Genomic DNA, 27,567 nt, shown 5'->3' on the forward strand with positions numbered 1-27,567 from the left:
TACTAATTTTCCTTTAATTTCATAACTTTAAACATAAATGGCCATAAATGTTCAAAAGATACATGTATATCTGGATCAGATTTGAGGTCATATATGGCTCATCTGGACATTTTATTCATCAAAAGAGACTTTCAGGGAATGGAACAATGAAATGATACTTCACATGAAATGTGACTTTAATACATTTACGGCTGAAGCATTAATGCATTATTTTTGTTTTGAAATGTGTCTTAGAACTGCCCAATTTTCTAAACATTCTTTCATCGTTGCACATCTATTTATATTTTCTTCTAGTATTCACATGACAAAAATTCATGTATACTTGAATAACAAGCATGAAAGTTTTCACTAAAATGAATAGCATACAATAAGAATATAAAGAAATCTGGCAGTCCATTTCGAGGAAGTTTCTTCATCCATGAATAGTACCCATGCTTCTCTTTGTTAGTGATTTCATCACCAAATAAAGAGAACAGGAAAACCATTACATGAAGAAACACAGGAGATATCAAAACTCTTTATCCTGCTTTTCAAAATATAAAGCATGACAAGTGTAGATACTTTTTTTGATTGTACATATCATTACCTGTTCATTTTCCCTTACATTAGTTAGGAAAATACATAGATATTTACATTTACACTTTCAAAAACATTCTTGTTTCATCAGCTTCTGCTTGAAGATTGGCTTGTGCAGTTTCTGAAGGACATCTATATACCTGTTACCAATTTTCTAATCCAAGTAATCAAGTGTCCTTTCTTTTGTTTATATCCCATTCACACCCTTATATGTAATTTTTTGTGTCCAGATTGCTATATTGTGAAGGCTGACTATAACCTCTGACAATCTAAAAGGGAAAGGAGAAATAACCAAATAAATGTCACCTTTTTCAGAGATATATGTAGTCGATTCACATGATATTGACCGTTTAGGGAGGTGGGTACCAACTTGAGTGGTTTGGGCTTGGCTGGTCTGACATGATTAGATTTGGTATATTTTGAACGTTTCAGTAAAGATGCAGAAATAAGTCTCTCCAATCAGAATGTTTTACTGCATTGTGATACTCTTTTACTTTCGGCTCTGGTTTAATTACTAGAGTAACTGAATTGTAGGTTATTGAAATAAAAAAAAGAGCACAAATCTTTATTTTATGAAAAGTCACACCATCTTGCAAGTAGTCTGAATCCCAAAAGAAGTGGCGCTGATGAGTGAACAAAGAATTTTCCAATAAAGTTTTGAAAATCCCTGCAAGTATATTCATAAGCGATATATGTATATTACAAGTGTCACTTGTGAAGTTGCCATTCTTAAAAGTGACAAAACAAAACTATACAAAAAAAAATTACATCACTGAAAGAAAAAAAAAAGTTAAATCATTTTAAAATCAATCAATAATCCCTCGTGTTGAAAATCACAGGAAGATAAAGTTACAGATTTTAATAGTAGTTAGTAATTCAGCTGACTCCAGTCACCTTTAGAAACATTACCATGGTCAAAGGACTGTGTTACCAGTGGGAAGAATTACCCTTTATCCTTTATGATAAGTTTTACCTTTTCATGATTCACTAAACCTATTATATTGTAAGCCCTAAAACAATGCTTAATAAATTAAGCTGCTGATTAAAGTCTTTTCTCTTTCCCACTTCAGGTGTTTCATCCTCCTGCTCTGGCTTCCATTTTACCATACTACTTGAACAGGTACGGTGAATCAAAGTTAATGTTTATGACAAGCTTAAACTTTTACAATGAAAATAGAGTGCAGTGACTTTCACAAACCAACTTTATGAAATATTCATATTACTTCAAATGTTGCAATTTAGGTGTTACTTGATGCTGCCTGCATGAGGTTACACTATAAGTGAAAAGTCACCTTCAGCAATGCTTAAAAAAAAAATTCTTGCTTTAAAGGGGTCTATCATATCTCTGCTCCTGATTGGAGCACAGCCTTAGGAGCCTCATAAAAATGGACCAGTGGCATGTAACATTTGGTCCTAAAAAAAAAAAAAAAAAAAAAAAAAAAAAAAAAAAAAAAGTCGTAAGTACAGTTCAAAAATACTTCTGCAATCTCCCACAATTTCAGGACAGCAAATGGTATATTAGAAACTAAAATCCTGCATTGGCAAGGTAGCACCAGGAACACATGAAGAATGGGCTTCATTTGTTCACATACTGTAAAAATTCTTAGTATTGTATAATATACATAGATATAATGCTGGTCTTTGACATATTAGAGGCACAATAGTTTAACGTGATTAAGGTTTCATGGTTTTCTTTAAGAAGCAATGTTATATATCAGTGTTATAAACTGGTAAGATTTTATAACAAATATTATACAAAATCAGAAACATGCAACCAATCAGCATCAAGTGCAACTGGTTTAGAACAGTTTTTAAACAACAAAGTCCAACTCTTTTGGATTCCATTGTCTTCTTACTAGTTATTCCATATACAGAGTAATTCCAGGTATGGGATATATCCTGAGTCAATGATCAGTTATACTTTACCATACTCATCTGTTACAAGGAGTCTGTAACTCAGTCACTTTCCATCTTAGGTGATGATTACAATGCCAGTTATGTCGGTCTAAATCATTAGCATCATTTCTCATTGTCACAGAAAAATCATCTCCAAATACTTTAAATGCTTACCATACCAATCATCATATCTTTAAAAGCTGAGGACCTAGAAAATAATGCTCGAAACATCTGTTGAAGACCAAATCTTTTGTTTCAAGCATTATGCAAGTAAGGTGGGTATTGAGTGTTTTTACTTGGAAAATACCTTTTATGAAAAGATGACTTCAACAACTTAAGCAAAGGAGAAAAATGGCAATAAGGAAACTGAAACAGTAAAATAATTGGAAACAATTAAAGGCTAAGAAATGGGAACATAGTCTTGCTTAAAGAATACTGTGCAGTTTATGCATCAGACCATCTATGCTGATGAGATCAAAGAGCAGTTTATGAAGAAGGGAAGGTCAAGCCTCTAAATTCTTCCACAGTACTGCTTCCATGGGTGACTGAGGTAACACATATCATGTTTCAAATAAAAGCTGACACATTCTTACTGGATAAGCATTCTAAAAAATCAGTTATCATCTTTTTTTAAATAAAAGCACTGAAAGTATTCTTATAAAAAGCCAAATAAATGCTTACGCCTTAAATTTATTAACACAGCATTTGATTTCAGTGGTTTTTCTAAAACTTCTATAATAAAAACACTGAAGAGCATTACTTTCATGCAGGAGTCTTGCAAACTTCAACATATTCATGATCTTGTAATACAATAAAGTATGAAAAAATACTTGTCAAAATCAAAATACAATGATCTGTTCCAGTTAAGAAAAAAGCAGTCTTCACGTTCTATCACGGACCAAAAGTAAAAATATAGAATGCGTAATGTTATTCCTCATACAAAATTGTCGAAATACTAATCTAAGTGGAGCAAACTGACAAAAACTATATCACAGATAAACCAACAGTGTGAGGAACAGTAATTCAGTTTTACACATTTTTGGTAATTCTTAGTGTTTGATACATCAGAACAGTCTTTACTTCAACTAGTGATTCAGTAAGACAAAGTAATGAAAAGGAGAACAGCTTTCTTCTTTTACACACTGGAATGACAGTATATAACATGCTATTAAAGGATTAAAAAAGGATTAAAGGTACTTGCTGGGAAAAAATAAAATCAATTCTTGATTTCTCATCACCAAGAGGTCTAGGAGCATCAAAAGTATCAGATTTCCCAATCATGAAATTTATATTTTAAAGAAAATTTATAACTCTAAATCTTGAATATATATATATATGATAATACTGGCCAAACAATATATTCATATGGAGGGGAAATACTGATTACTATGAAGCTTCTACTATAGACAACAGATATTTCACATTATGAAATATTTTCGCTGTATCTATCTCACCGTCAAAAGGGAAAATCAAACAACTGTAATACAACATAAAATGTTAATCCAATTAAGAGTTTCATGTCAAAAGACACCACAGCACCTGATGTACTCCTCATATTATTATTTTCCAGATATCAATGCCATGGAAGGTTGAAATGACATTTCCCCACTGTTTCCACTTACTCTCAAGCCTCAACACTCAAAGGTCTTAGGTTTTCGTGGCAAAAATATACTGTAATAATTATGTCTTGAATTCTGGTGGACGGAAATATATCAAATGAGAGATATCATCATATTATTTTCTATATATCAAACTGATACACTATACTTAGTACCTCATTATACATGACATATTGGCACAAATTCAGCCGTCTGCACATGTTTTATGTCAATAATAATAATAATATATTATAATAATGAGGTACAATTATGCTTTTGAAAGAGTGAACAGTTTCACTAAACAAATTCAAAATGAACAATGTCAAGTTTCTATGTCACCAAAAATTTTAAGAGATTAAGTCTGTATAAATATTCCAACTATCTGTATGCTACCGAGTGGGGAGACCTTTAGAGAAAATGAAAGCCTGGGGAAAGTGTCAGCCATACACCACAGTGCTTTTCACACGTTGAGCCACTTACAATATAATGCCACTTGGAGATGATGTCATACATCATCCAGTCAATCATGGCTACATATGCCTTTACTCAAATGTAAAGATAATGATTATGTATATATGTACACATGCTTATTATTAATTTATATACAAGGAGTGGGATATCTCATTGAACTATATACAGATATGATCAGTGTTGATCTACAAACTGTGCAAGACGAGGATGCAAGATTGTATCGTAAGGAAGGCCATGTCTACGGAGGGTGGCAGCAGCCAGGCACTGTAGGGATGTGTGGTGTAAGGGGTTTATCAGCTGGTGAAGACGCTGCCCTCGTGAGGTACGTAAGGAAGAAAAGCTCTGGCCAGATCTGTTAAGTGTATCAAGATGGGCACCAGCAGCAAGAAGGGCAGTTAGTAGCTCTCTGCGACACTGCTTATTACTAGCTAATGTGTGTAATGGCGTGTTACCTTGCTCATCTGTAGCACAAGGATCTGCCCCAACCTCCAATAATAACGTTACAACTTCCAAGCTGGGGAAGGTACAAATTGGAAATCTTCCAACTGTTGCTGAAGAGTCCCGTGAACAAGCCAAGTGCAATGGAGTTGCACCTCCTGATCCCCGAGGATCTAGCTGCACTAACTGATACACCGCTTTCCTCATTGCATGTCGCTGAAGGGAAGTTAATGCAGGTCCTAATTTTGTAAGCAAGCAAACTAAGTGCATAGTTATGACAAGAGTACGGTGAAAATATGTGGTGTCTCGCTCACCACCATTAGCTAATATACCATTACAGCCACTTACAACCTTAGTAAGCTGATACATGCCAACCTCGACCTCCCGCAAACACTTTTCAAACACTCGCATCATATCACAGAAGTTCACCACTGGCACTCTTCTACCACGATTCTTCGCTTCACTCATCATGAACGAAAATAATTCTGCAAATGACACAAATGAGCTCTGTGTCATTGGACTTAAGGGTTCAAGGATTTTTTGCTGCATGTCCAATGCATACATCCACAGCGTTATGCAACGATCAAAATTGCCAGTATCAGCATAAACAGCACCTCGATACCGAATGTAGTAGCTAGTGTCAGGATGAGCTGGCCCTAGAATTCTCTCCCTCACAAGTAGTGCCTGCATCCTCATTTCATCTGGATCAGAAATTATTTCATCAAGCTGTTGCAGAGTCATTACTTCTATTGAATTTTCGTAGGCAGCTATGGGAGACTGCTGTACTGGCTTAGGGTATATCATTACCCCTTGTTCATATCTGAAACAATGAAGAGGTAAGTTATTCTAATTCAACAAAATTGTCTGTGATAAAGAACAGTACAATGAAAGTTATAAAGCACAAAAATAGATATCATTGACTGCTGAAAAATTGAACAACTGCTTGTTTGAAAAAATTGTTTTCAAAGCTTGCATTGGTTAGGTTTTTGACCAGTCAGTACTAGGGGTTGTCATATAATGATTTGTGTACCAGGTGGAGGAAATCATATGAAACAAGTTTCCTGGGCTTTGTTTTTGAGTGTCCAACCAATGTTAGTACACCTTTATGTACATACCTTTTAATTTTGACTTTATTCAGTGAAAACAAGAAAATGTTTTGGAAGGAGTTTAACAGTTTGAAAAGAATGAGAAAACAAAAGAACAGATGGGTATACAGGTGTAGGAGGCAAATGGGAAAGTGGTGACAAACAGAAATGAGGTGGAAAGGATATGGAGTAAGCATTTTGAAGGATTGTTGAATGTGTTCCATGATATGGTGGCATATGAGGGACGTTTTGAATGCAAAGGCATGCAAAGTGAAAAAGTCATGGCAAGTGGTTCAATGATACGAGATGAGGTGTTGAAAGCCTTCCGTACAATGGAGTGTGATAAAGTTATTTAAATGGATGGGATTGCATTCTAAATTCTTAAAGAAGGGCATGATTGTGTTGTTGATAGGTTACATAGGATTTTCTATGTATGTATGGTTCATAGTGAGATATCAGAGGATTGGCAAGAACATAAGTGAATGTTCAAATTACAGAGGTATAAGTTTAATACACTGTATGATAGAGTTGTGAAGGATGTGTAAATCAGGCATTTACTTTAAAGAATGTGTGCAAGGAAAACTTGATGAAAGAGAACTCGTACAGGGCATTTCTGGATCTGGAGAACGCATATGAGAGGGCTGATGGAGATGCTCTGTGGAAGGTGTTATAATTATTTGGTGTGGTACAATAGCTGCTAGAAGCAGTGAACAGTTTTTATTAAGAGAGTCAGGCATGTGTGTGCGAAATGAGTGGAGGGATGAATGATTTCAGAAGAAGGGGGGTCTGCAGAAGGGGAGTGTAGAGTCAATACGGCTGTTTAATTTGTTTATGGATGGTGAGGTGAGGGAGAGAGGAATAGTATGCAGACTATTAGGGTAGTAAGGTGGGGGCCTGGGAGGTGAGTTGGTTCTTGTTTGCTGATAACAATGTGCTTGTGGCAGATATGAGTGAAGAATATAGAGTTTGGGAGTGTGAATGAATGGAGTATGTTGAAACTAAATGTAAATGTAAGAAAGATTATTGAGTTTAGCAGTGCAAAGAGACAGCTTTGTTAGGGTGTGAGTTTCAACAGAGAAAACTTGAAGGAAGTGAAGTGTTTTAGATACCAGGGAGTGGGCATGGCAATGAATGGAACCATGGAAGCTGAGGCGAGTCATAGGATGGGCAAGGAGGTAATAGGTCCTGAGAGCACTGAGTAATGTGTGGAGAGAGAGGTCACTAAACAAGAAGGCAAAAATTGGTATGTCTAAAGGTGTAATAGTCAGTGTTGTGTGGATGACAGGAATAGGCTATAGATGAGAATGTATGGAAGAAGGTAAATAAGAATTTGTTAAATATCAAATGTCTAAGGACAGTATGTGGTGTGAGGAGGGTTGGTTGAGTAAGAAATGATAGGGTAACAGAGGTGTAGTTCAGAGTACAGATAAGAGATCTGTAGAGGGTAAGCTGAAATGATGTGGCCATATGGAGAGAAAGAGTGATGAGGATGACAAAAAGGATTTATGCATCAGAAGTGGAGGTGACAAGAAGGGGAAGACTCTATTGGAGATGGAAGGATGGAGTGAACAAGACTTTGAATACTCTTGGACTGATTGTGCAGGAAAGTGAAATGGAATGATGCAGTATAAAGGGGTCAATATGCCATTAATGGAGATAACAGAATATGAAGCAGTCAATGAAAACAACCACACATAGGAATGAGCAAAGATAAAGAAGGTCAATTAACGTAGTTAATAAAATTTAAGAGACTTTATAGTCCAATTTTAAACCTATTGAGGGTGATACATTTAATGTAACTCTAAGTAATCCTAATAATATTGGTTGGAATTTAGTCAATGTCTACCAAAGACTGTCCTTAGTTGATAAACCTTGGCTTTATAAGATACCCTGTAAAGAGTGTAATGATATATTTATTGGCCAAACTGGCTGTCTAAGCACAAGAATAACTGAACATAAACATGCTGTTAACTACGGCCAGAAAATTCTGCTATTTTTAATCACATTCAAAATGAGGGTCACACTACTGAATGGGTAGAATCTGCTTTCGTTAGCTCTAGCCCTTATTTTAACCTGTCATGTGGGCAGTGGTCACCTGGTCAATCCATTGACAGCACGTCGACCCCGGTATACCACATCGATCCAATTCACTCTATTCCTTGCCCGCCTTTCACCCTCCTGCATGTTCAGGCCCCAATCACTCAAAATCTTTTTCACTCCATCCTTCCACCTCCAATTTGGTCTCCCACTTTTCCTCGTTCCCTCTACCTCCAACACATATATCCTCTTGGTCAATCTTTCCTCACTCATTCTCTCCATGTGCCCAAACCACTTTCTTTTTCTTTCAAAAAGAAAGATCAGGGCCTGAACATGCAAGAGGGTGAAAGGCGTGCAAGGAATAGAGTGAATTGGAACGATGTGGTATACCAGGGTCGACATGCTGTCAATGGATTGAACCAGGGCATGTGAAGCGTCTGGGGTAAACCATGGAAAGTTCTGTGGGGCCTGGACGTGGAAAGGGAGCTGTGGTTTCGGTGCATTATTACATGACAGCTAGAGACTGAGTGTAAACGAATGTGGCCTTTATTGTCTTTTCCTAGCGCTACCTTGCACAAATGAGGAGGAAGGGGGTTGTTATTTCATGTGTGGCGGGGTGGTGATGGGAATTAATGAGGGAAGACAGTATGAATTATGTACATGTGTATATATGTATATGTCTGTGTGTGTATATATTTGTATGCGTTGAGATGTATAAGTATGTATATTTGCGTGTGTGGACGTGTATGTATATACATGTGTATGTGGGTGGGTTGGGCCATTCTTTCGTCTGTTTCCTTGCGCTACCTTACTAATGCAGGAGACAGCGACAAAGCAAAATAAATAAAAAATAATTCTTTTTCTTTCATACTATTCGCCATTTCCCACGTTAGCGAGGTAGCGTTAAGAACAGAGGACTGGGCCTTTGAGGGAATATCCTCACCTGGCCTCCTTCTCTGTTCCTTCTTTTGGAAAATCAAAAAAAAAAAAAAAAATAAAAGGACTGAGCCTTTGAAGGAATATCCTCACTTGGCCCCCTTCTCTGTTCTTCTTTTGAAAAATTAGAAAAAAAAAAGGGGGGGGGGGGGGATTTCCAGCAATCGGGGCCTGAACATACAGGAGGGTGAAAGGCACACAAGGAATAGAGTGAAATGGAATGATGTGATATACCGAGGTCAATGTGCTGTCAACGGATTGAACCAGGGCATGTGAAGTGTCTGGGGTAAACCATGGAAAGTTCTCTGGGGACTGAATGTGGAAAGGGAGCTGTGGTTTCAGTGCATTACACATGACAGCTAGAGACTGAGTGTGAATAAATGTGGCCTTTTGTCCTTTCCTAGCGTTACCTCGCGGGGGGGAAGGGGGATGCTATTTCATGAGCGGCAGGATGGCAAAGGGAATGAATAAAGGCAGCAAGTATGAATTATGTACATGTGTATATGTCTGTGTATGTATATATATATATGTATATGTTAAAATGTATAGGTATGTATATGATGTGTGGATGTGTATGTATATGCATGTGTATGTGGGTGGATTGGGCCACTTTCATCTGCTTCCTTGTGCTACCTCGCTAACACAAGAGACAGCATCAAAGTATAATAATGAAAAGAAAAATATATATATATGTGTGTGTATGTGGGTGGGTTGGGCCATTCTTTTGTCTGTTTCCTTGTGCTACCTTGCTAATGTGGGAGACAGCGACAAAGTATAATAAATATATATAAATAAAAAGATGTGGAAAGGGAACTGTGGTTTCGGTGCCGTACACATGACAGCGAGAGACTGAGTGTAAATGAATGTGGCCTTTGTTGTCTTTCCCTAGTGCTACCTTGTGTGCGAGCATGCGGGGAAGGGGGTTGCCATTTTCATGTGTGGCAGGGTGGCGGTGGGAATGGATGAGGGCAGCAAGTATGGATATGTACATGTGTATATATGTATATGTCTGTGTATGTATATGTATGTATACGTTGAAATGCATAGGCATGTATATGTGCGTGTGAGTGGATGGGTCATTCTTCATCTGTTTCCTGTCGCTACCTCGCTGTGGGAAACAGTGATTATGAACAATAAATAAATAAATGAAATAAATAAAACAAATATACAACTATGAGAAAAGGGGCCAAAGTGCAAAGCTCACATCACATACTAACTATTACACTCACACATACCTTTCAGACATTGCCATCTTCCAAAATCTGAGAGCTCCGAGCATATCCCGTTTCTTGTCAACATATGTAGCTCCAAGTAGTTCTAAAGCATCAATCTTATCCTTTCTTGATATCAAGTCTGTTCGAGAAATTAGATATTCCACAATGTGTGTATGGCCAGTGACACTTGCAGCTAGCAAGGGTGTCATTCCTGAAGTAAATATAATAAAGGTCAATTTGCAGTTCAATTCAGCATACTCTTCACAAAATACAACTTCATTCCACAACCTTTTTCTAGCCAAGTTAAAAATGTTCTGTATGCAACTTAATAAGGTGTGCAAAATACTAAAAAAAAAATGACATAAAAAAGAAAAAAAATACTGATGTCATACAGTTAAGTGCTTTAAAGTGATAATATCAAATCTAACAGCATAGTTAGCAGGCCATTATGGTCCCTTAATCAGGAAACATAAGATCATTCTACCATACATGATGTACTTAGCTGCAATTCATTTGACACATCAATAACGAACACCTAAATATTTCATGGATATCACGTCAGATTATTCCTTTGGATATGGAGAAAGAATACTGCCCATGTATCTCCTGCATACTACAGAAGATAACTAAGATGGGTGGGAGGGGGGGGCAGGAAAACCTCCCCTTCTGTATTACTTTCAAAAAGTTACAAAGAAAGGAGGCTACATGGAAATGAGATGTTCAAGTAGTGGTTTTTTTTTTTTGATCCTACGTTTAAATTGGACTGGCTTCCATTACAAGAGGAGCAGGACCAAGTGCTAATATATGTCAAGGAAACACTTGAAGAATTGGTGACAGTTAAGGAGGGGTCATCAAAAATGGATAAAGTAACAGGGATGATCTAGCAGAAGGATTACCTGAATCAAAAAGACAGATTTTTATCCTTCATACCAAAATGTTCAAGAAAATTCCAAAATCAATGGGGATCAGAGGGAAGCACAGTATTGGCGAGTCTTTTGTTGAAGCAATATGTAGAGGAAGGAACTCCATCATTTTCAAGTAATCTAATGCTATACTGGAAAGAAGTGTTCCAAACTTTGCATCCACTGAAGAACCTTGCAAGAGAGGTGATTGGGTGTACTGCTACATCTGCTCTATCACAGCGAGTTTTCAGTATTTCCAGATATTTTTTCACTGCTAACAGAGCTCAACTTGGTGTCGCTTCTTTCTGTTCAATGTTACTGATAAAGTGCAACAGTGAATTGTTTGGATACTACCAACTTTTTAGTTACCATCTGCTGCAACTTCTACTAGAATGAAATCTTTATTTTTGGCTTCAAAATAGTATGGGTCACTTGTCTGGAAATAAACGATCACCTTACAATGCAAAACTAGTTCTTTTTAATGAAAATTATTCTTTTCCAGATTTGTGAAACTTTAAATATAATTGATTTTGTGGTAACTGTAATGTAATTGCTATTCCCAAATGTATTTGTCATTGTAATTTAAAAAATGGAAAGTATTTGTTATAAATTTTCAAAGCATAATTGCTCCAACCCTGAGCAGACTATGTTTCAGAGCAGCACAGGCTATGCTAAAATGGTTTCAACATAAGAAGATAAGTGGGGAGTGACTGACTAGAAGGATATGTTGACTAAAGGATATGTTGGCAGAAAAGAAGGAAAAATGCTGAAGGGGTCAATGGAGAATGAAATGGAAGGTTGGAGTGAAAGATGCACAGACTTATAGAAACATAAAAATGCAGAAGGATGCGAGGTGTGTATGGGATAAAGTGAACTGGAGCAATGTGGCGTATAGAGGATGATGTGCAGTCAGTGCCCTGAAACAGGGCAATAAACAAGAGAGCTAGAGTAAGGATGTGAGTATGTATTTCATACGTGCTAGCCATTTCCCACAAGAGCGAGGTAGTGTCAAGAACAGTTGACAACAAGCTTTTGAAGGAAAATTCCTCAACTGGCTCCTTGGTTTATTTTTTCTTTTGGAAAATAAAAAACAGGAGGGGAGGATTTCTAGCCACCCACCCCAGCCCCTCTTAGTTGTCCTCTATGACACACGAAATACATGGGCAGTATTATTTCTCCCCTATCCCCATGGATAATACGGGAGCAGATGTGGCCTTTCTTTATCTGTTCCTGACATTACCTTGCTCGTGTGGGGAATGGTGATCAAGCATGAAAAAAAAAAATCCCAATCATAATGAATCAACGTAAAAATTCTCAGCAACAAATAATAAATCAACTGAGAAACTATCTATTCCTGATTTTCTTAAAACTTATTTTTGAAATCTAAATCTATAATGGATCAAATAACGGTTTAAAAGCTTATTCATTCAACAGCAGGTTTCAAACTTACCATATGAATCAACATCCATCTTGGCATTGTGATCTAACAATAGTTTCATTATGTCCAATGAACCCGATTCTGCACAGTCATGTAATGCTGTGTTACCCTTCACACTTTTACGGTTCACATTTGCAGTAATTTCAATGAGGTACTTCGCAATCTCAAAGTGTCCCTTGTAGCATGCGATCATCAAACATGTGTGACCGTGACGATTTGCAACCTCTATGTCTGGAAAATGAAAAATTACTGATGCAGAGGTGTTCAAAACTGTTAAAAGCCTCAAACCCTATACATGACTCAATTATAATATGCATAAAAATTTTTTGAGATTATAGCCAAGTACAATTTTCACACAAATGTTCCTTTGCATAAAGCTACACATTCCTCTAAAGGAGTCCATCATTACCATGCTGTTATCTGTAGTGCAATGCAGCCTTGACGACACAGAAGTCCTATATAATATATCATTTTCACTGCCTACTACATACACTCTCAATCTTCTCCATTAATATTTCCGTGATTGTAAAATTAAGTTGCAGTGCCTAAATTTTCTGAAATAAAATTTTCCTACAAGTTGAGGTGAGTCAACAGAGATAATAAAAATCAATCTAAAAAAAGAGTAAGTACACACTACAAAAACAGAACACGATTATAACCAACCTGAATTATGTTCCACTAAATATTTGACAATTTCAAAGTGTCCATCAAAGCAAGCTGCTCTGAGAGGGGTGGAGTTGGTCTTGGTAGTGGCATTGACGTTAGCGCCTTTCTCTAAGAGATATGACACAACATCGAGGTGACCAGCTGCAGCAGCGCACCACAGGGGAGGAGCCCCATCTATGGTCTCACCATCAAACACAACTGTAGATTAAATTCATATTCTTAGGACTCATAAATTCTACAAGAATAAATTTAGTAAGGCACAGCCATAAACATACAAGTTGGTTCCTTCCTCTACTCCTTTTAGAAGGTAATAATAATACAAGATGGGGGGATTTCCAACCAAGAACTCCCACCCCTTTAAAGCTCGTTCCTGAGGAGGGTGCTTAAATGAAGGTAAAGGTCTTTTGTGCTAATTTTCCATTCCTTTCAAAATTTTGAACAATCTCCGGTAAATGTCTTTTAATTTACAATCTACTGTTCTAATTTGTCTGGAAGAGAACAAACGAATAATACTGGACTCCAAGTTGTATGGGTACAAGCTTCCATTTGCTTTGAATATACCAAACTGAATGAAGAAAATAGCTTGATTTGTTTCAAATACCATGCAAACCTCAACCTAATTGGGGGCTTTCAGCACTTGTTTATCAGCTCCCTGACTTTCGTGACTTACCGATCTACATCAAATTACTTTACGACCATATGTCAAATTTGCAAAAGAGTGGAAATGGTAAAAAAAAAAGAAAAAAAAAAGTATGATCTGCCACCATGGCAAAATGAGAACATCCTCCCTGGTCTCTACCAAAGATAGGATCTTTAGTCTCTACCGACCTGAGCCAACCTGTTCCAGGTCAGCATTGCATCGCTCCACAAGGTACTCGACGCAAGAGAGATGTCCATTCTTGGCGGCCATGACAAGCGGAGTGGCACCATTCGTCCGCGCGCTCACCATACGGGTCATCTCACTGCGGCTACGATGATCTAGGAGCATCTGAAACGATGAAATTATTGGTAATGACAACACAGAATATCTCAAGACATTTCTTTTACACCCAGTATTATAACTTTCTAAAGTCACTGACACTCTCAGCATAATGCTTGCACAAGCAGATCAAATGACACCTATATATACGTATGATAATGCACTTCCAGATCCTACCTCGCTAAACCGATTAACTGATAAGGTAAAAAGTACAGCCACTTATAGTAGGATGTTATCAAAATTTCTGTTGTACGCACAAAATACAGTATTGTACATGGTCCTCATCATAACTCTGGGGAGGCAGATGTGTGGCTGCTGGATATGCAGATTGTTAAAGTAGGTGCGTGAATGCGAGCGAAAAGTGTGAAGCTGTTAGAATTACGAGTGTGTGGCCGCTGGAGTAACAGGTGTGTGGCTGCTTGAGTAACAGGTGTGTGGCTACTTGAGTAACAGGTGTGTGGCTGCTTGAGTAACAGGAGTGTGGTTGCTTGAGTAACGTGTGTGGCCGCTGGATTTACAAGAGTGTGGCCGCTGGAGTAACAGAGTGTGGCCACTGGAGTGACAGGTGTGTGGTAGCTGAATTAACTGGAGTGTGGCTGCTTGAGTAACAGGTGTGTGGCAGCTGAAGTAACAGGAGTGTGGCCACTGGAGTGACAGGTGTGTGGTAGCTGAATTAACAGGAGTGTGGCTGCTTGAGTAACAGGTGTGTGGCCGCTGGAGTAATAGGTGTGTGGCAGCTGAAGTAACAGGTGTGTGGCAGCTGAAGTAACAGGAGTGTGGCCGCTGGAGTAACAGGTGTGTGGTTGTCGGAGGAATGGTTGAGTGGCTGTCAGAGCAGTAGGCGTGTGACTCCTGGAGTTGCTTGGGTGTGGATTTTGGAGAGTGGCTGATTTGAGGCTGTTGGAGCTGTGGACAGGCGCATAGCTGTTGGAGACGCGCGTGTGTGAATGCATGAGACACGTTTGGCTGTTTGAGGGACACGTACGTGGTATGGGGTGGTGGTTCATACTTAAGGCTAGTACCACTGTGTTCAAGGGGACAGTGGTGGTACGATGTGCAGTATGCACGCGGGTGCGCCGACTAAGGGAGAACCTGTCCTGATCTCGCCAGGCAACGAGCTCACTTCGGACCCAAAGAATCATCGTTATATCACCACCAGAGCAAGATGGTTGGTGTGTGTGTGTGTGTGTGTGTGTGTGGTGACCATTAATTCTGACGATCGATAACCACCTGTCGCTGTCTCCGCCATCTTGATGGCGACGGATAAATATACGGAATGAGGCCAAGAACACCAGTCGGGGCGCCAGGCTTACTACACACACACACACACACACACACACACGAGTACCTCACTCAACCCCACTCCCCTCCTCCCCCCATACCACTTGACCTTCAATTCAGCGCTCTCTCTCTCTCTCTCTCTCTCTCCCTCTCTCTCTCTCTCTCTCTCTCTCTCTCTCTCTCTCTGATCCACAAATAAACAATCTCTCCATCTCAGCCACGAGACAAAAGATAACATATAACTCACACGGCTTGTTTATTAAAAAAAAAAAAAAACAATTTCCCGCGGTGATCGTTACGCGCTACCCCTGCCTTTTGGCAGAATCTCTTTGTCTTGAGTACTCGTATCTCCACTCTACCTAACCCGAACCCCATAACCTGAAGGCAATCCCCTAAGCTACTTCGACCTCCCGCCAATTAGTCCTTCCAAATCCGATTCTCGTATCTCGTCCCTTTTATTCCACCTCGCACCCAACATGTACACAATACATGCGCCATTTAACAACCGTTCACCCATGATAGTGTACACGTGACCTCACTCCCATCCATGAGAAGTACACATGACGTGCGTGCACTCGCCCGGCTGTGTGGTGTCATGAGCTGTACAAGGTATACGCTCATGACGCGAACACATATGGTTTGGCTTAGGTCAAGAGCGTCAACAAAAGACAAACTTCCTTGCGACAGGCGTTCAGGTCCGGGTGACCGATCGTGTAGCCTTGCCTATACGCATTCACGGAATTGTTTTTGATGAATTACACATAACACCCCTATATCTCCCCCTTTCACTGTGTAAGGTCCTACAGTTTCAAGGCTCAGCGATAATCCCAGCAGCCACGATATGATGGAATCGTGCGAAGTGGGGAGTAGTTCCTCAACGACACTGTACTCCTTTTCGTTCACTGACAATAGCGCTGGGCCCGGCTCGGGCTGCTCGGGTATTGCACTCCCGAAGACTTTCCTAGGTATACAGGCGCCTCGCCGAAGGACTTTTTCACTCGTGGCGTAAGCAAATGCTGGTGAAGTCCGGTTGAACCCAATCAGTGAACATATATATATATATATATATATATATATATATATATATATATATATATATATATATATATATACATATGAGAGAGAGAGAGAGAGAGAGAGAGAGAGAGAGAGAGAGAGAGAGAGAGAGAGAGAGAGAGAGAGAGAGAGAGAGAGATTCAAATACGAAATCTCAATTTCAGTCTTGATATTCAACATTTTTACCACACGTTTCCGTCAAAGTTGTGAACAATCATTTCTAAACCTATAAACCACTTGAGAAAGCCATTTTCTTCCCCGTGTACCATTTAGAGTTCTTGTTTTACTGGAAAATATGCCAACTGTTATTATATTACTGCTCTCGCCGTCCCGCGGATCGGAGTGATGTGTGGATGGTTTTCAAGCTGTCCTAACAAAGACGCTTCGTGACCTCTTGTAATTCTTTTCCTCTGCCGCTCACAGGATGAGCCATGGGTTGCACAGCAAACTCACGGCTGACACCGGCACAAATCCAATCACTTGCCTTCCCATGGAGGCTAGTGGTGGTCGTCCTGCAGCCCTGCCTTACATTGTTGTACGTGAATCACCACCTTAAAACGGGGCGGGAAGGAACCTGTACAAGAAACAGTGGGAACCAAAGAAAAAAAAGAAGAACGGTTGATCGAATTCAAGCAAGCGCCATTCGGTAGAAAAAATATACACAGTTGAGGAATTATGGGATGGGGGGGGTCATAACAGTAACTAGATAACCCATCACAAAACAGATGAGCATCACGGTAAGGCTGGATAGAACTTCTAACGATTCGGATGCGCACACGAGCGAAAGATATCTACACGATACGGTAAGTTTTACACAACAAAATTTTATGGTTTGTACATTAAACATTCGGTACTGATCAGTTGAACACTGCGTGATGTACAGCTACACACTGGCTGAATCGCTGTAATGCTGTGTTTTCAAACAAAATGTAGTTAATGGTGAACATTTGAGTGATGTGAAGTTACATTACAGGTTGCACTGCAGTAGTATCATGTTGACAAACATTATGTAGTTAATGGTGAACATTTAAGTGATGTAAAGTTACATACTGACTGAGCTGAAGTAATACTGTGTTAACAACATGTATTCAATGGTGGACATTGTGTGATGAATATTTTCACGTTGGTTGCGTTATAGTATGGCAGTTGACATACACATACGTAACTATGGGAAAAGTAAGTTATTTTGTTTTCTCTTTTTAGCTGTGCACTTGTTCATGGACGGTGTGTGTGTGTCTGCCTTACTCCAAGTCCTCTCATATGTCCCCCCCAAAGTCTGTACCTACAACGTTCTCTGGGTCGACCTGGTCCACCTTCTGTTTGGTTTCACTGTGGTAGACGTTCGTACTGTTTGGTTCATTCCGTGCCGTTCCTTCGGGCGCCTCCTCCTACCTCCTGGTCTCCACCAGTACCGGCTGAAGCACCGACCTTCCAGTCACTGTGACTTGCACACTGCCACAGTGGCAGAACCTCAGCACCTGGCCTGGCAACATTTCCCCAGTGGTCTAACTTTAAACTCCTGTTGTAGAAACATTTCCGCAGTGACAGAACATCAACACCTGGTCTAAAAAAAAAAAAAAAAAAAAAATTCCCAGAGGTTGAACATCAACATCTGTTCTAGAGTGGTCGAACCTCAAAACTTGTTCTAGCAGCACTTCTCTAGTGGATGAACCTTAAAACCTGTTCTAGAAAGTTTCTCCAGTGAATGAACCTTAAAACAAATACTTCTCCAGTGGTGGAACCTTATCCCCTGTTCAAGCAACACTTTTATGCGTAAAATGGGACATTTGCTTGGACACTGACACCTAATTGTCCCCTTCCGACGTGCTAGTAAGGCTCTCTGTATAATGCCATACTTCCTTTTCTGTTTTCTCTGATATCCTACGACGTGAGTGGTGTAAACCCCGATCTTCACTGTCTCCTCTTTCATCAGATGTATTTTCGTCGCCTTCCAGCTTTCTATTAATCTTCATGCTTGTTATTATTCTTTCTCATGTAGAGGATTTCCAGGTGTCGCCGTACGATTCCAGTTTCCAGTAATGACAGGAGACAGAGCCCCTCTGACCCCACCAACGACAGTGGCCGCAGCTATACACGTCACCACACTGCTGCGCCCAGTGGCGAGGGCCTTGGCCCTCGCCACAGCTGGGGCAGGGGCGTCACCACTACTTCCTCCGTGACACTCCACGCCAGCGACCACATCCTCCCGACATTCCATGAATAGGGAAGGACAACGAGGCAACTTACTGACTGGTATCCGTCCGCGTCTCTCTCTCTCTCTCTCTCTCTCTCTCCCTCCAACCTATGGTTTTAAGACTGGGTACAGTGGCAAGTCATCACCACTCTCCCTCAAAAGACCTCGTTAATCATCAACCCTTCAGTAAAGTCCTCACACGTTCCATCATGACAGGGGTGACCCGTGGCAATCTGTGGTATTCTCCCCAAAGCTCCGTACCCTTAAGAAGCAGGCCACTCCCACACGTTGCACCCTGCCACGATAGTCTCCCCCCCCCCCCCCAAAGAGCCCCAGGAGAATAAACCATGTAAACTATTCTCTCAGCAACTACACGGTACCTCCCTCCCTCCCACCCAACACGGACGACCCAAACAACAGCCTCCCGGTGAGGTCCCCTCACATCATACTGCGCTTCATACATGTATCATGAAAACCTCCACCTGTGCAGGTGTCCTCCCGCCACTGCCTCCCTCCTGGCCAGCACCATTTACCCACCAGGTGGGAAGGAAGGCGGCCACAGACCCAGGAGGATGTCAACAGCCCCGCGCATGAGGCTCAGCCGCGTCAGGAGCCACCATTACCGTCAACCTGCCACGGGTATGGACGTGACCCCACCCTCGACAGGTTATCATCTCCCAGTGCAAACTTTGAAGGGGAAAGAAAACATACAGACTGGCTTCTATACAGACTGGCATCTATACAGAGTAACGTGGGGGATCTGTGTGAACGAAGACGGGAAGAACCAAGTGCCGTGTTTTCCTTGGTCCGCCCACAAGAGCCCATCTGCCTCACACATTACGGTCTCATGACCCAGCTTTAAGCTGGTGGTTCTCCGCAGTGAGAGAAAAGAAAGGTGAATAATGAACATTTTTTTCCTCTTCATGCCAGAGAGCGTTTGTATGCCTTGGTGGGGCAGGACCATGGCAAGCCTCATCAACTGCACACGTTCCAGGCACTTGGAAGGAAATGACTCACAAGACGTGTTGGTAAAGTAACATTTACGCCTGTAACTTATTGTACAACTTCCATTTATCATCCTCAGGCAACCTTGTAAGGAAGTACTCAAAGGCATTTCATTGCTGTGTGCACAAGTTTGGGACGCGAAAGCACGTACGCACGCACGCACGCATGCATGCACGCACGCACGCACACACACACACACACACACACACACGCGCGGACGAACGAATATGTCCCTGTGCTTTGCAGCAGAGGAGCACAGGGCAACCCGCCTGACGAAGGTCAACCAGTAAAGAAGCAATCATTTCAAACCTTACGTAAACCTTCCGACAACTACCTCCCTCAGCCTCCATTTCAAACTACCGACACTCAAACTACCCACGCTATCTCTACCCGCTCCAGCACCAACATCCCCGCCATTTGTATCCCATAGTCATCTTCCCACCTTCCCTCTGCCTCTCCTGAAGGCCTCAGGTCGAAGCTTAGCACAGCAGCCTCCCTACAGCAAACGTCCTTCTCACACCGCCACAAACCACTCTGCTTCCCCCGCTACTCTGGAGGCCCGCGGTCATGAGCCATCAACATCCACCGTACACACAACACAGGTGCAGGTTGTGGACGCCTCCATCTGCCACTTCCTGGAAAACTAATCCTGATGGAAGCCCTTCCCTTGAACGAGAGGTCGTGCTCGTTCCTGCTATCACCACCCCTGATAAACAGCCTCAAACCCCTCCAGCACACACACCACCGCGCAACACACCACCACGATAACAGTCCATCCTGGAATACCATAAGAGAGCTCTGTTACAAAACCAGAGGCCGAGCGAATCTAGCGACCAAAATCCCCAGCGATGCAAACTGACGAAGACCAAGCATAGACCCACACACCAACGACCCTTTTTTTTTTCTCTCACCATTAACCAACCAAATGCTCCGGTGCCCTCACCCCACGCACAAACATGAGTAACAACATCTACCACACACCTCACCACCACATCATTACCACACAAATCCACCCTTGATTTTCCCCTCCGCCTACACCAGAGCAGCGACAGTCGTGGAGGAGTCAGCCCTGGGGTGCGGTGCCGCCTGCCAAGACTGTAGTGAGGTGAATACCATTAACACCTGCCCATCCTTGCTGCCCGAGCCTCAAGTCTATTTCTGACACCCAGGGTGGCTCAGAGCTCCCCCCCTCCACTGCAAAAGGTAGGACTCGATGTTCACCACTAGCTCAACAAATGTTCAAATAGCATCGACATGAAATGCCACTGGAACACCCGTTGAACTAAAGGTGAACAGCGACTCCTGAGCTCGTACTTTTTTTGTGACACGCTCGACATCACCTGGGGAAATCACCTGCCCTGATGACACACACCCGCACATCCCTCCCGCTGCCTCGCCGACCCACCAACACCTGCAACACCTGTGTTACCCCCATCACACCGTGGCCAGCCTGGCTCCCTTCCAAGGAAATATTTAATCTCTAATGGCGTCAGGATCAAATATTTAACATCTGGAATTTCCCCCTCACGGTTCTTCTTGCCAAGTGCTCCTCCTCCCTCCTACCACCCAGCCGGAGCTGACCACTCCCTCCTTCGCTGTTGCTCGTTACCCGCTGCAATCCCTTCAGTGTCCTTCGTCTTCCGAACGTCCCTCAGGATGAACACACGTAGTCACCAGGGGTGGTCACAAGTCACACCGGAGACTGAAAACTTCAGGACGACAGTCGACATAATTGACACGATCAACCTTCTCTGACACACACACACACACACACACACACACACACACACACACACACACACACACGGGGCAACACGTGTGTCAAACTCTCTCCTCGTACTTTGTAACTGCTTGTAGTCGTGGTCGAAGGATATAAAGGAAATCTTCCTGTGATAGAAACTAGATTCAATTTCATCAAGATGGAGTGCAGAGGACTTCTGTCTCCGGGGAACTGTAGGCGGAAAGTCGGCACTAGGTGGAGACAAGCTCCTCGAGACTCTCTGACAGCTTGTCGTAAGGTTTTTAAAAGAGGTTGGTGTCGGGAGCACAAGGCGCTGTCTGTGACTTATTATGGTACGTCAGCAAATTTAAGGGTGAGCGAGCGTGGCAAAATGAGCTCATCATGTATGTCAAGAGGCCATATGGCGGCTGGAATGCTCCACGTAGACCCACTTTGTTTGGAAAATCAGCAAGTTTGGTGATGAGTGACAAATGAAGTGTTTAACTCTTCGTGAATGGTGGCGAGTGTATAATCTTCATGAAGAACGTTGTATAACATTCAGGTGGTCTCCACTGTTAGGCTTCGTCCTGCCTCGAGCGTAACACAAGTCGTTAAAACTGCTGACCCTCACAGTTCCCTAATCCGTTGCTGATGGGCTGGGTAAGGTGTGTGTGTGTGTGTGTGTGTGTGTGTGTGTGTGTGTGTGTGTGTGTGAGAGAGAGAGAAAGAAGACAAGTCATACATACAGGGTTAAGAGACTAGGCAACACGAGCACAGACCTCTCCTCCCGCCAGACGCAAATAGTAATCCTGGTGGTCGCAGAAGCAGACTAGCACCAGCGAACAACAGATGGAGAGCATTTGTCATGAGGGCAAAGCTAGAGTTATCAAACCCCAGAGCCAAAGCTCACACGTCGGAGGAATTCGAGGTTCACAACCTGGTACGCCGACCATGCACTTGGGAGGGGAAGAAGGTGGCGACACTGATGGCAAGCCAAGGACACACACACCAAGGACTCGAAATGGATAGACACGAAGTAACGACACCTCACCACCTCGATCGAGAGATCTCACCGACAGAGTCCGGCGGCAGCGCACCACCTGACAGCTTCCGTCAAGACAGCGAAATACTTTCAACACTGTGTGACGTCGTTCGTAGGCGTGCACGACGCCCGGGCGATGGAGACTGGCGTATTACCTCCACAGAGAGAACCAATCATGAGACGCTCAACGTCACCCGTGTCCAACGACCGCTGCGAGGATACAATGGTGTCTGTCGCGGCCAGAGGGTGGGACAGGTCAGGGTGGGGGAGCCTGAAGGACAAAGGTTATGATAGGTCAGGGACCTCGAGGAACAAAGGTCAAATCAGGTCAGGGAGGGACGTGAAGCACAGCGGTTGACAGTTCAGGGTGGGATCTGAAGGGATGAGGTTAAGACAGGTCAGGGAATTGTCACCCTGGCCGGATGCCAGAGATGGAGTCGCCCCAGGATTCTTCAGTATTAGAAGGCATCAGGGATGACCTGGTTCTGGAGCCATAAGCATCTGTAATGAAGGCCAGGGCGTCGTTATAGCAACCCACTGGTCGACCACACCACCACACTCCCGGCCAAACCAGCATCTCTCCTACAACACCCTCCCAGCGTCTAATAAGAACATCTTTGAGACGTGCCACACACGACATACGAAGATATCTCAAAAGACTTATAATACCTTGTGGTCTTCGGGGGTCTTCTCCCCTACAGCCCAGGATAAGCCGAGGATTGGGTCGTTGGTCAACCAAGCTGTTGGAAGCTCCGTAGTCCTAAGGCCCACATAGACCCCACAGTCATGGCTGGTCTAGTACACTTTGTAGGTACTTGTCCAATGCGCTCTTGAACTTCTCTGCCGTGCAGCCCATCCCGTGTTTAATAGTCTTGGGCCCCGGATGTTTTAGGTGTTCTCTCTATTTGTGCACATATGGCACCTTCGTATTTCAGATATAGCATTTTACAAAGTCTTATAAGGTCTACCCAACACTGGTGTCCACATCAAGGTATGTCGGTCACCAGTAACTACACTTACCTCCAACTTCCACAGGGTTCAATACACATGTACGACTTCGCCTGCTGACTAAGTGTGGAAGTGGACCCGACCCAGTTTTCCCAAGGGGCGACCGAGATGAAGAAAAGCTTGGCCGTAGGGTGTGATGGAGGAGCGTGTAGGGTGGACTCATGCCATGGTCGAGGATCGATATGAGACCCAGGTAAGGCACTTACCGCCTCCCTATCCTACCTGGATGACATGATGTAACGTTGCATGAGCGATGAGTCCACTGCCCGTCCTCACATCCCACCCGTACCCTTACCTCCCCGCCTGAGCGTGTGGTAACGTTCGATGTAGTATAACGCTACACATTTCTTACCTTAAACGTAAAGGGTTACAACAAGCAGAGGGATCCCGTTGCCTACATCTACTACAGCACCTTCATCTACAAGGGCACCTCAACCTGGACCCTATAGGGCACTTTCACCCACAACCATAAGGTTGCCTTCATAAGTAACCACAAAGGAACCTTACGTGCCTCAACATGGGGAAACCTTTTCACCCACACGAACACCTTAAACTGCATCAAGAAAGGAACATTCACCCACACCCACAGGTGGCTCCTTAACCCAGACTGAACATGGGTACATTTCGTCCATATTCGCAAAGTCTCCTTTATGTCCACCCACGTAAGGACTCGAACCCACACGGGCAAACATCCACCCACATCCACAAGGATGTAATTATCCTTTGTTGGGGCACCAAAGGGTCTATAGAGAAAGCGCCTCTCACGTTCCACTCCCAACCTTCTGCATTCGTCCCTCGCTGCAGGCAGTACGTGTCTGATTCATGCCTAGGGTACGTCTACGGTCCATCCTTTCAGGCAGTCTTTCGGTCTTCTGCCACTCAAAACGAGGGGGGGCTTTCCCAGTGTCTACCTTGTGACTGGTTCCGTGACGTCCCACACTCCACCGCGTTCCCTTTTGGGCAACTTTTCGTAATAATCATAGTAATTACGATCGTAATAATTAACACTACGAATCTGTGGAGGGTCAGGAGGCTTCCTCCATTTTCAGGAGCCTGACCGACGGTTCAAATCCTATAGTAAGCTGTTTAATGACAAGTTGTCAATATAACACAACACGTGTGTGTGTGTGTGTGTGTGTGTGTGTGTGTGTGTGTGTGTGTGTGTGTGTGTGTATCAGTCCCATCTCATCCAATGAGGAGAGATTATTTCCAGTCCTATATGACGCACGCAGCCTTAATTAAAGTCCCCTAACCCCCAACATCTGAGAACCTGACACCAACTTAGTGCATAACTTGGTGGGTGACACTGAGAGCATAACTTGGTGGGTGACACTGAGAGCATAACTTGGTGGGTGACACTGAGAGCATAACTTGCTGGGTGACACAGAGCATAACTCACTGGGTGACACTGAGAGCATAACTCACTGAGTAACATTAACTGAGCGCATAACTTGCTGAGTGACGCTAACTGAGGGCATAACTTGCTGAGTGACACTAACAGCATAACTTGCTGAGTGACACTAAGAGCATTTTTTAAGTGACACTGCGAGCATAACTTGCTGGGTAACGCCAGCTAAGAGCATAACTCCCTGGGTGACACTACTGAGGGAATGACAAATAACTTGCCCAGTGACACTACTGGGGGAATAAATAAAAAAAAGATAACATGCTGAGTGACACAAGCTAAGGGTATAACTTGCTAAGTGACACCACCGAGAGCATACCTTACTACAAGAGGCCAGTCGAAGGCATTACCTCCCGTGTGCCTCACTCCACACTTCTCTCGGAATTATATTTAGAAGGTCCTTAGATTACTCATCAACCCCCCCCCCCCTTTTTTTTTTCTAATGCGCTCAGCTGCGCAGAGTACACAAGTACAGAAAACGGGGGCCGCGTCAACCTGAAGAGAGTGAAGAAGAGTGGGCGAACCCTTGCCTGAAGAAGGCGCTGTGTACACGACGATGGGAGGCGGGCACCAACCACGTACACCTCCCGGAGGACAAGAGTCATGGCGGGACACGAAGCAGACCTACTGCTGGGGTGCGGTAAACCTGGGGATACTCCCAAGCTTCCTGTTGTGTCCTCCTTGTTGTCCACAGTGCGCTCCTTGGTATACTGGGCAACAGGGACGAAGGCGCCCATCCCGGCTGAAACCAGTGATAAACACAGTCTTGACAATGATGTAAACAAAGAGTTCTGACACTGGTGTACCCCCAACGAGTGATCTAGCATCGGTGTGACCTACGAGTGCTCGCACTGGTGCTAATGAGTGCTGGCAATGGTACAAACGAGTGCTGGCAATGATATATACGAGTGTTGGCAGTAAGTAGTATATACGAGTGCTGGCTGGAGTATATAGTGTTGGCAGTAGTATAAACGAGTGTTGGCAGTAGTATAAACGAGTGCTGGCAGTAGTATAAACGGGTGTTGGCAGTAGTATATACAAGTGTTGGCAGCAGTATAAACGAGTGTTGGCAGTAGTATATACGAGTGCTGGCAGTAAGATATACGAGGGTTGGCAGTAGTATATACGAGTGCTGGCAGTAGTCTATACGAGCAGTAACAGGTATAACTCCCTTAAATCAGGAGGGAGTGACGCCAAGCTGTGAACAGGGCCACAGTTGAGGAGGCCTGTAGTGCTCCAGCGAGGGAGGGACGCTACTGCGAGCTGCCATCCTCCTCACCCTCGGCACCTCCACCGTCGGTCCTCCCTCACCATCCAGCCGGGGCGGCCACTCGCTCCTCACCAGCACCACGAGCGCCTACCACCAACCACTCCAACACCACCACCACCACCAACAACAACAAAAACCACCACTCCAACACCACCATCACCAACAACAACCACCACCACTCCAACACCATCATCACGTCAACCATCACTGTAGCCGCTGACGTTATCACCGTCACCGCCACCCTCCGCCACTGCCATCACTCTCCCCACCACACGCCTCCGCCATCACCATCAGAGACCCCGTGCACCACAGTCCCCCACCTCGCCTCCCACAGAGCAGGTGGGTATGGAGGGGAGGAGAAAAAAGGAAACGGGAACTGGGGAGGAGGGTGAGGGTACACAGTAGGTGAGGAGTGAAGAATAATATGAAGAGGGAGTGAGAGAGGTATGGCTGGTCGGGGTTGGGAGGAGAGGCAGCCAGGGTAGAGTACAGCAGACAGTAATGGTTAAGTGACCAGGGAAACGTCCACCTGCCTCCCCATGCACAAGGGCAGGGGACCATCCACCTGCCTCCCCACACACCAGGGGACCGTCCTGGTCCCACCTGCCTCCCCACACACCAGGGCAGGGAACCATCCAGCTGCCTCTCCACACACCAGGGGACCATCCACCTGCCTCTCTACGCACCAGGGACCATCCACCTGCCTCCTCACACACCAGGGGACCATCCACCTGCCTCCCCACATACCAGGGAACCGTCCACCTGCCTCCCCACACACCAGGGGACCATCCACCTGCCTCTCCACGCACCAGGGACCATCCACCTGCCTCCTCACACACCAGGGGACCATCCACCTGCCTCCCCACATACCAGGGGACCGTCCACCTGCCTCCCCACACACCAGGGGACCGTCCACCTGCCTCCCAACACATAACCATACCCCCCCCCCCCCCCAACGGGACCAGCTGGCAGACCCATCAGAAGGCAGGTGGAGCAGGGGAGTTCCCAAGGCCATGAGCCACCAGGCTTACCACCAGTCCCCCAGCGTCAGAGCCTGGCACCCCAGCAACGCCGGCCTGGCACCATGACTCACCCCCGCATGGGTCATGTCCCCCTCCCTCTCTCTCCCCCGTCATACCAGCGTCCTGACCTCACTGCCAACATTCCAAGGCAAAAATGCCAGAAACGGGGCCAAGGTTAATCAATCTCGTTCACTTTCAGGGCGGTCAACGGCGGCGCCACGAACACACCTGGCCGGCCGGACCAGACCACAACCCCAGCACCATAACAGCCGTGCCTCCGACTCCCCTCACCTCCGAGCGGTCATAACATGGAGGGAGCGATGTGGCA

The 27,567-nt window shown here is 43.7% G+C and overlaps 1 protein-coding gene across 3 annotated transcripts in view; it reads right to left on the reverse strand.

The window, feature by feature from the left end:
- LOC139753376 (protein fem-1 homolog C) overlaps window positions 1-27,567 on the reverse strand; it is a 273,427-nt gene continuing 245,860 nt past the window's right edge. For all 3 annotated transcript variants that reach the window (XM_071669802.1, XM_071669801.1, XM_071669803.1), the window contains exons 2-6: window positions 14,086-14,245; window positions 13,255-13,455; window positions 12,604-12,822; window positions 10,273-10,462; window positions 1-5,799 (exon numbers count right to left, since the gene is read on the reverse strand). In XM_071669802.1, coding sequence (XP_071525903.1) covers window positions 4,716-5,799; window positions 10,273-10,462; window positions 12,604-12,822; window positions 13,255-13,455; window positions 14,086-14,245 — 1,854 coding nt within the window. In that variant the 3' untranslated portion in view covers window positions 1-4,715. The remainder of the gene's footprint in view (window positions 5,800-10,272; window positions 10,463-12,603; window positions 12,823-13,254; window positions 13,456-14,085; window positions 14,246-27,567) is intronic.

This window comes from Panulirus ornatus, chromosome 14, assembly GCF_036320965.1.
Source record: "Panulirus ornatus isolate Po-2019 chromosome 14, ASM3632096v1, whole genome shotgun sequence".
Classification (NCBI taxonomy): Eukaryota; Metazoa; Arthropoda; class Malacostraca; order Decapoda; family Palinuridae; genus Panulirus; species Panulirus ornatus.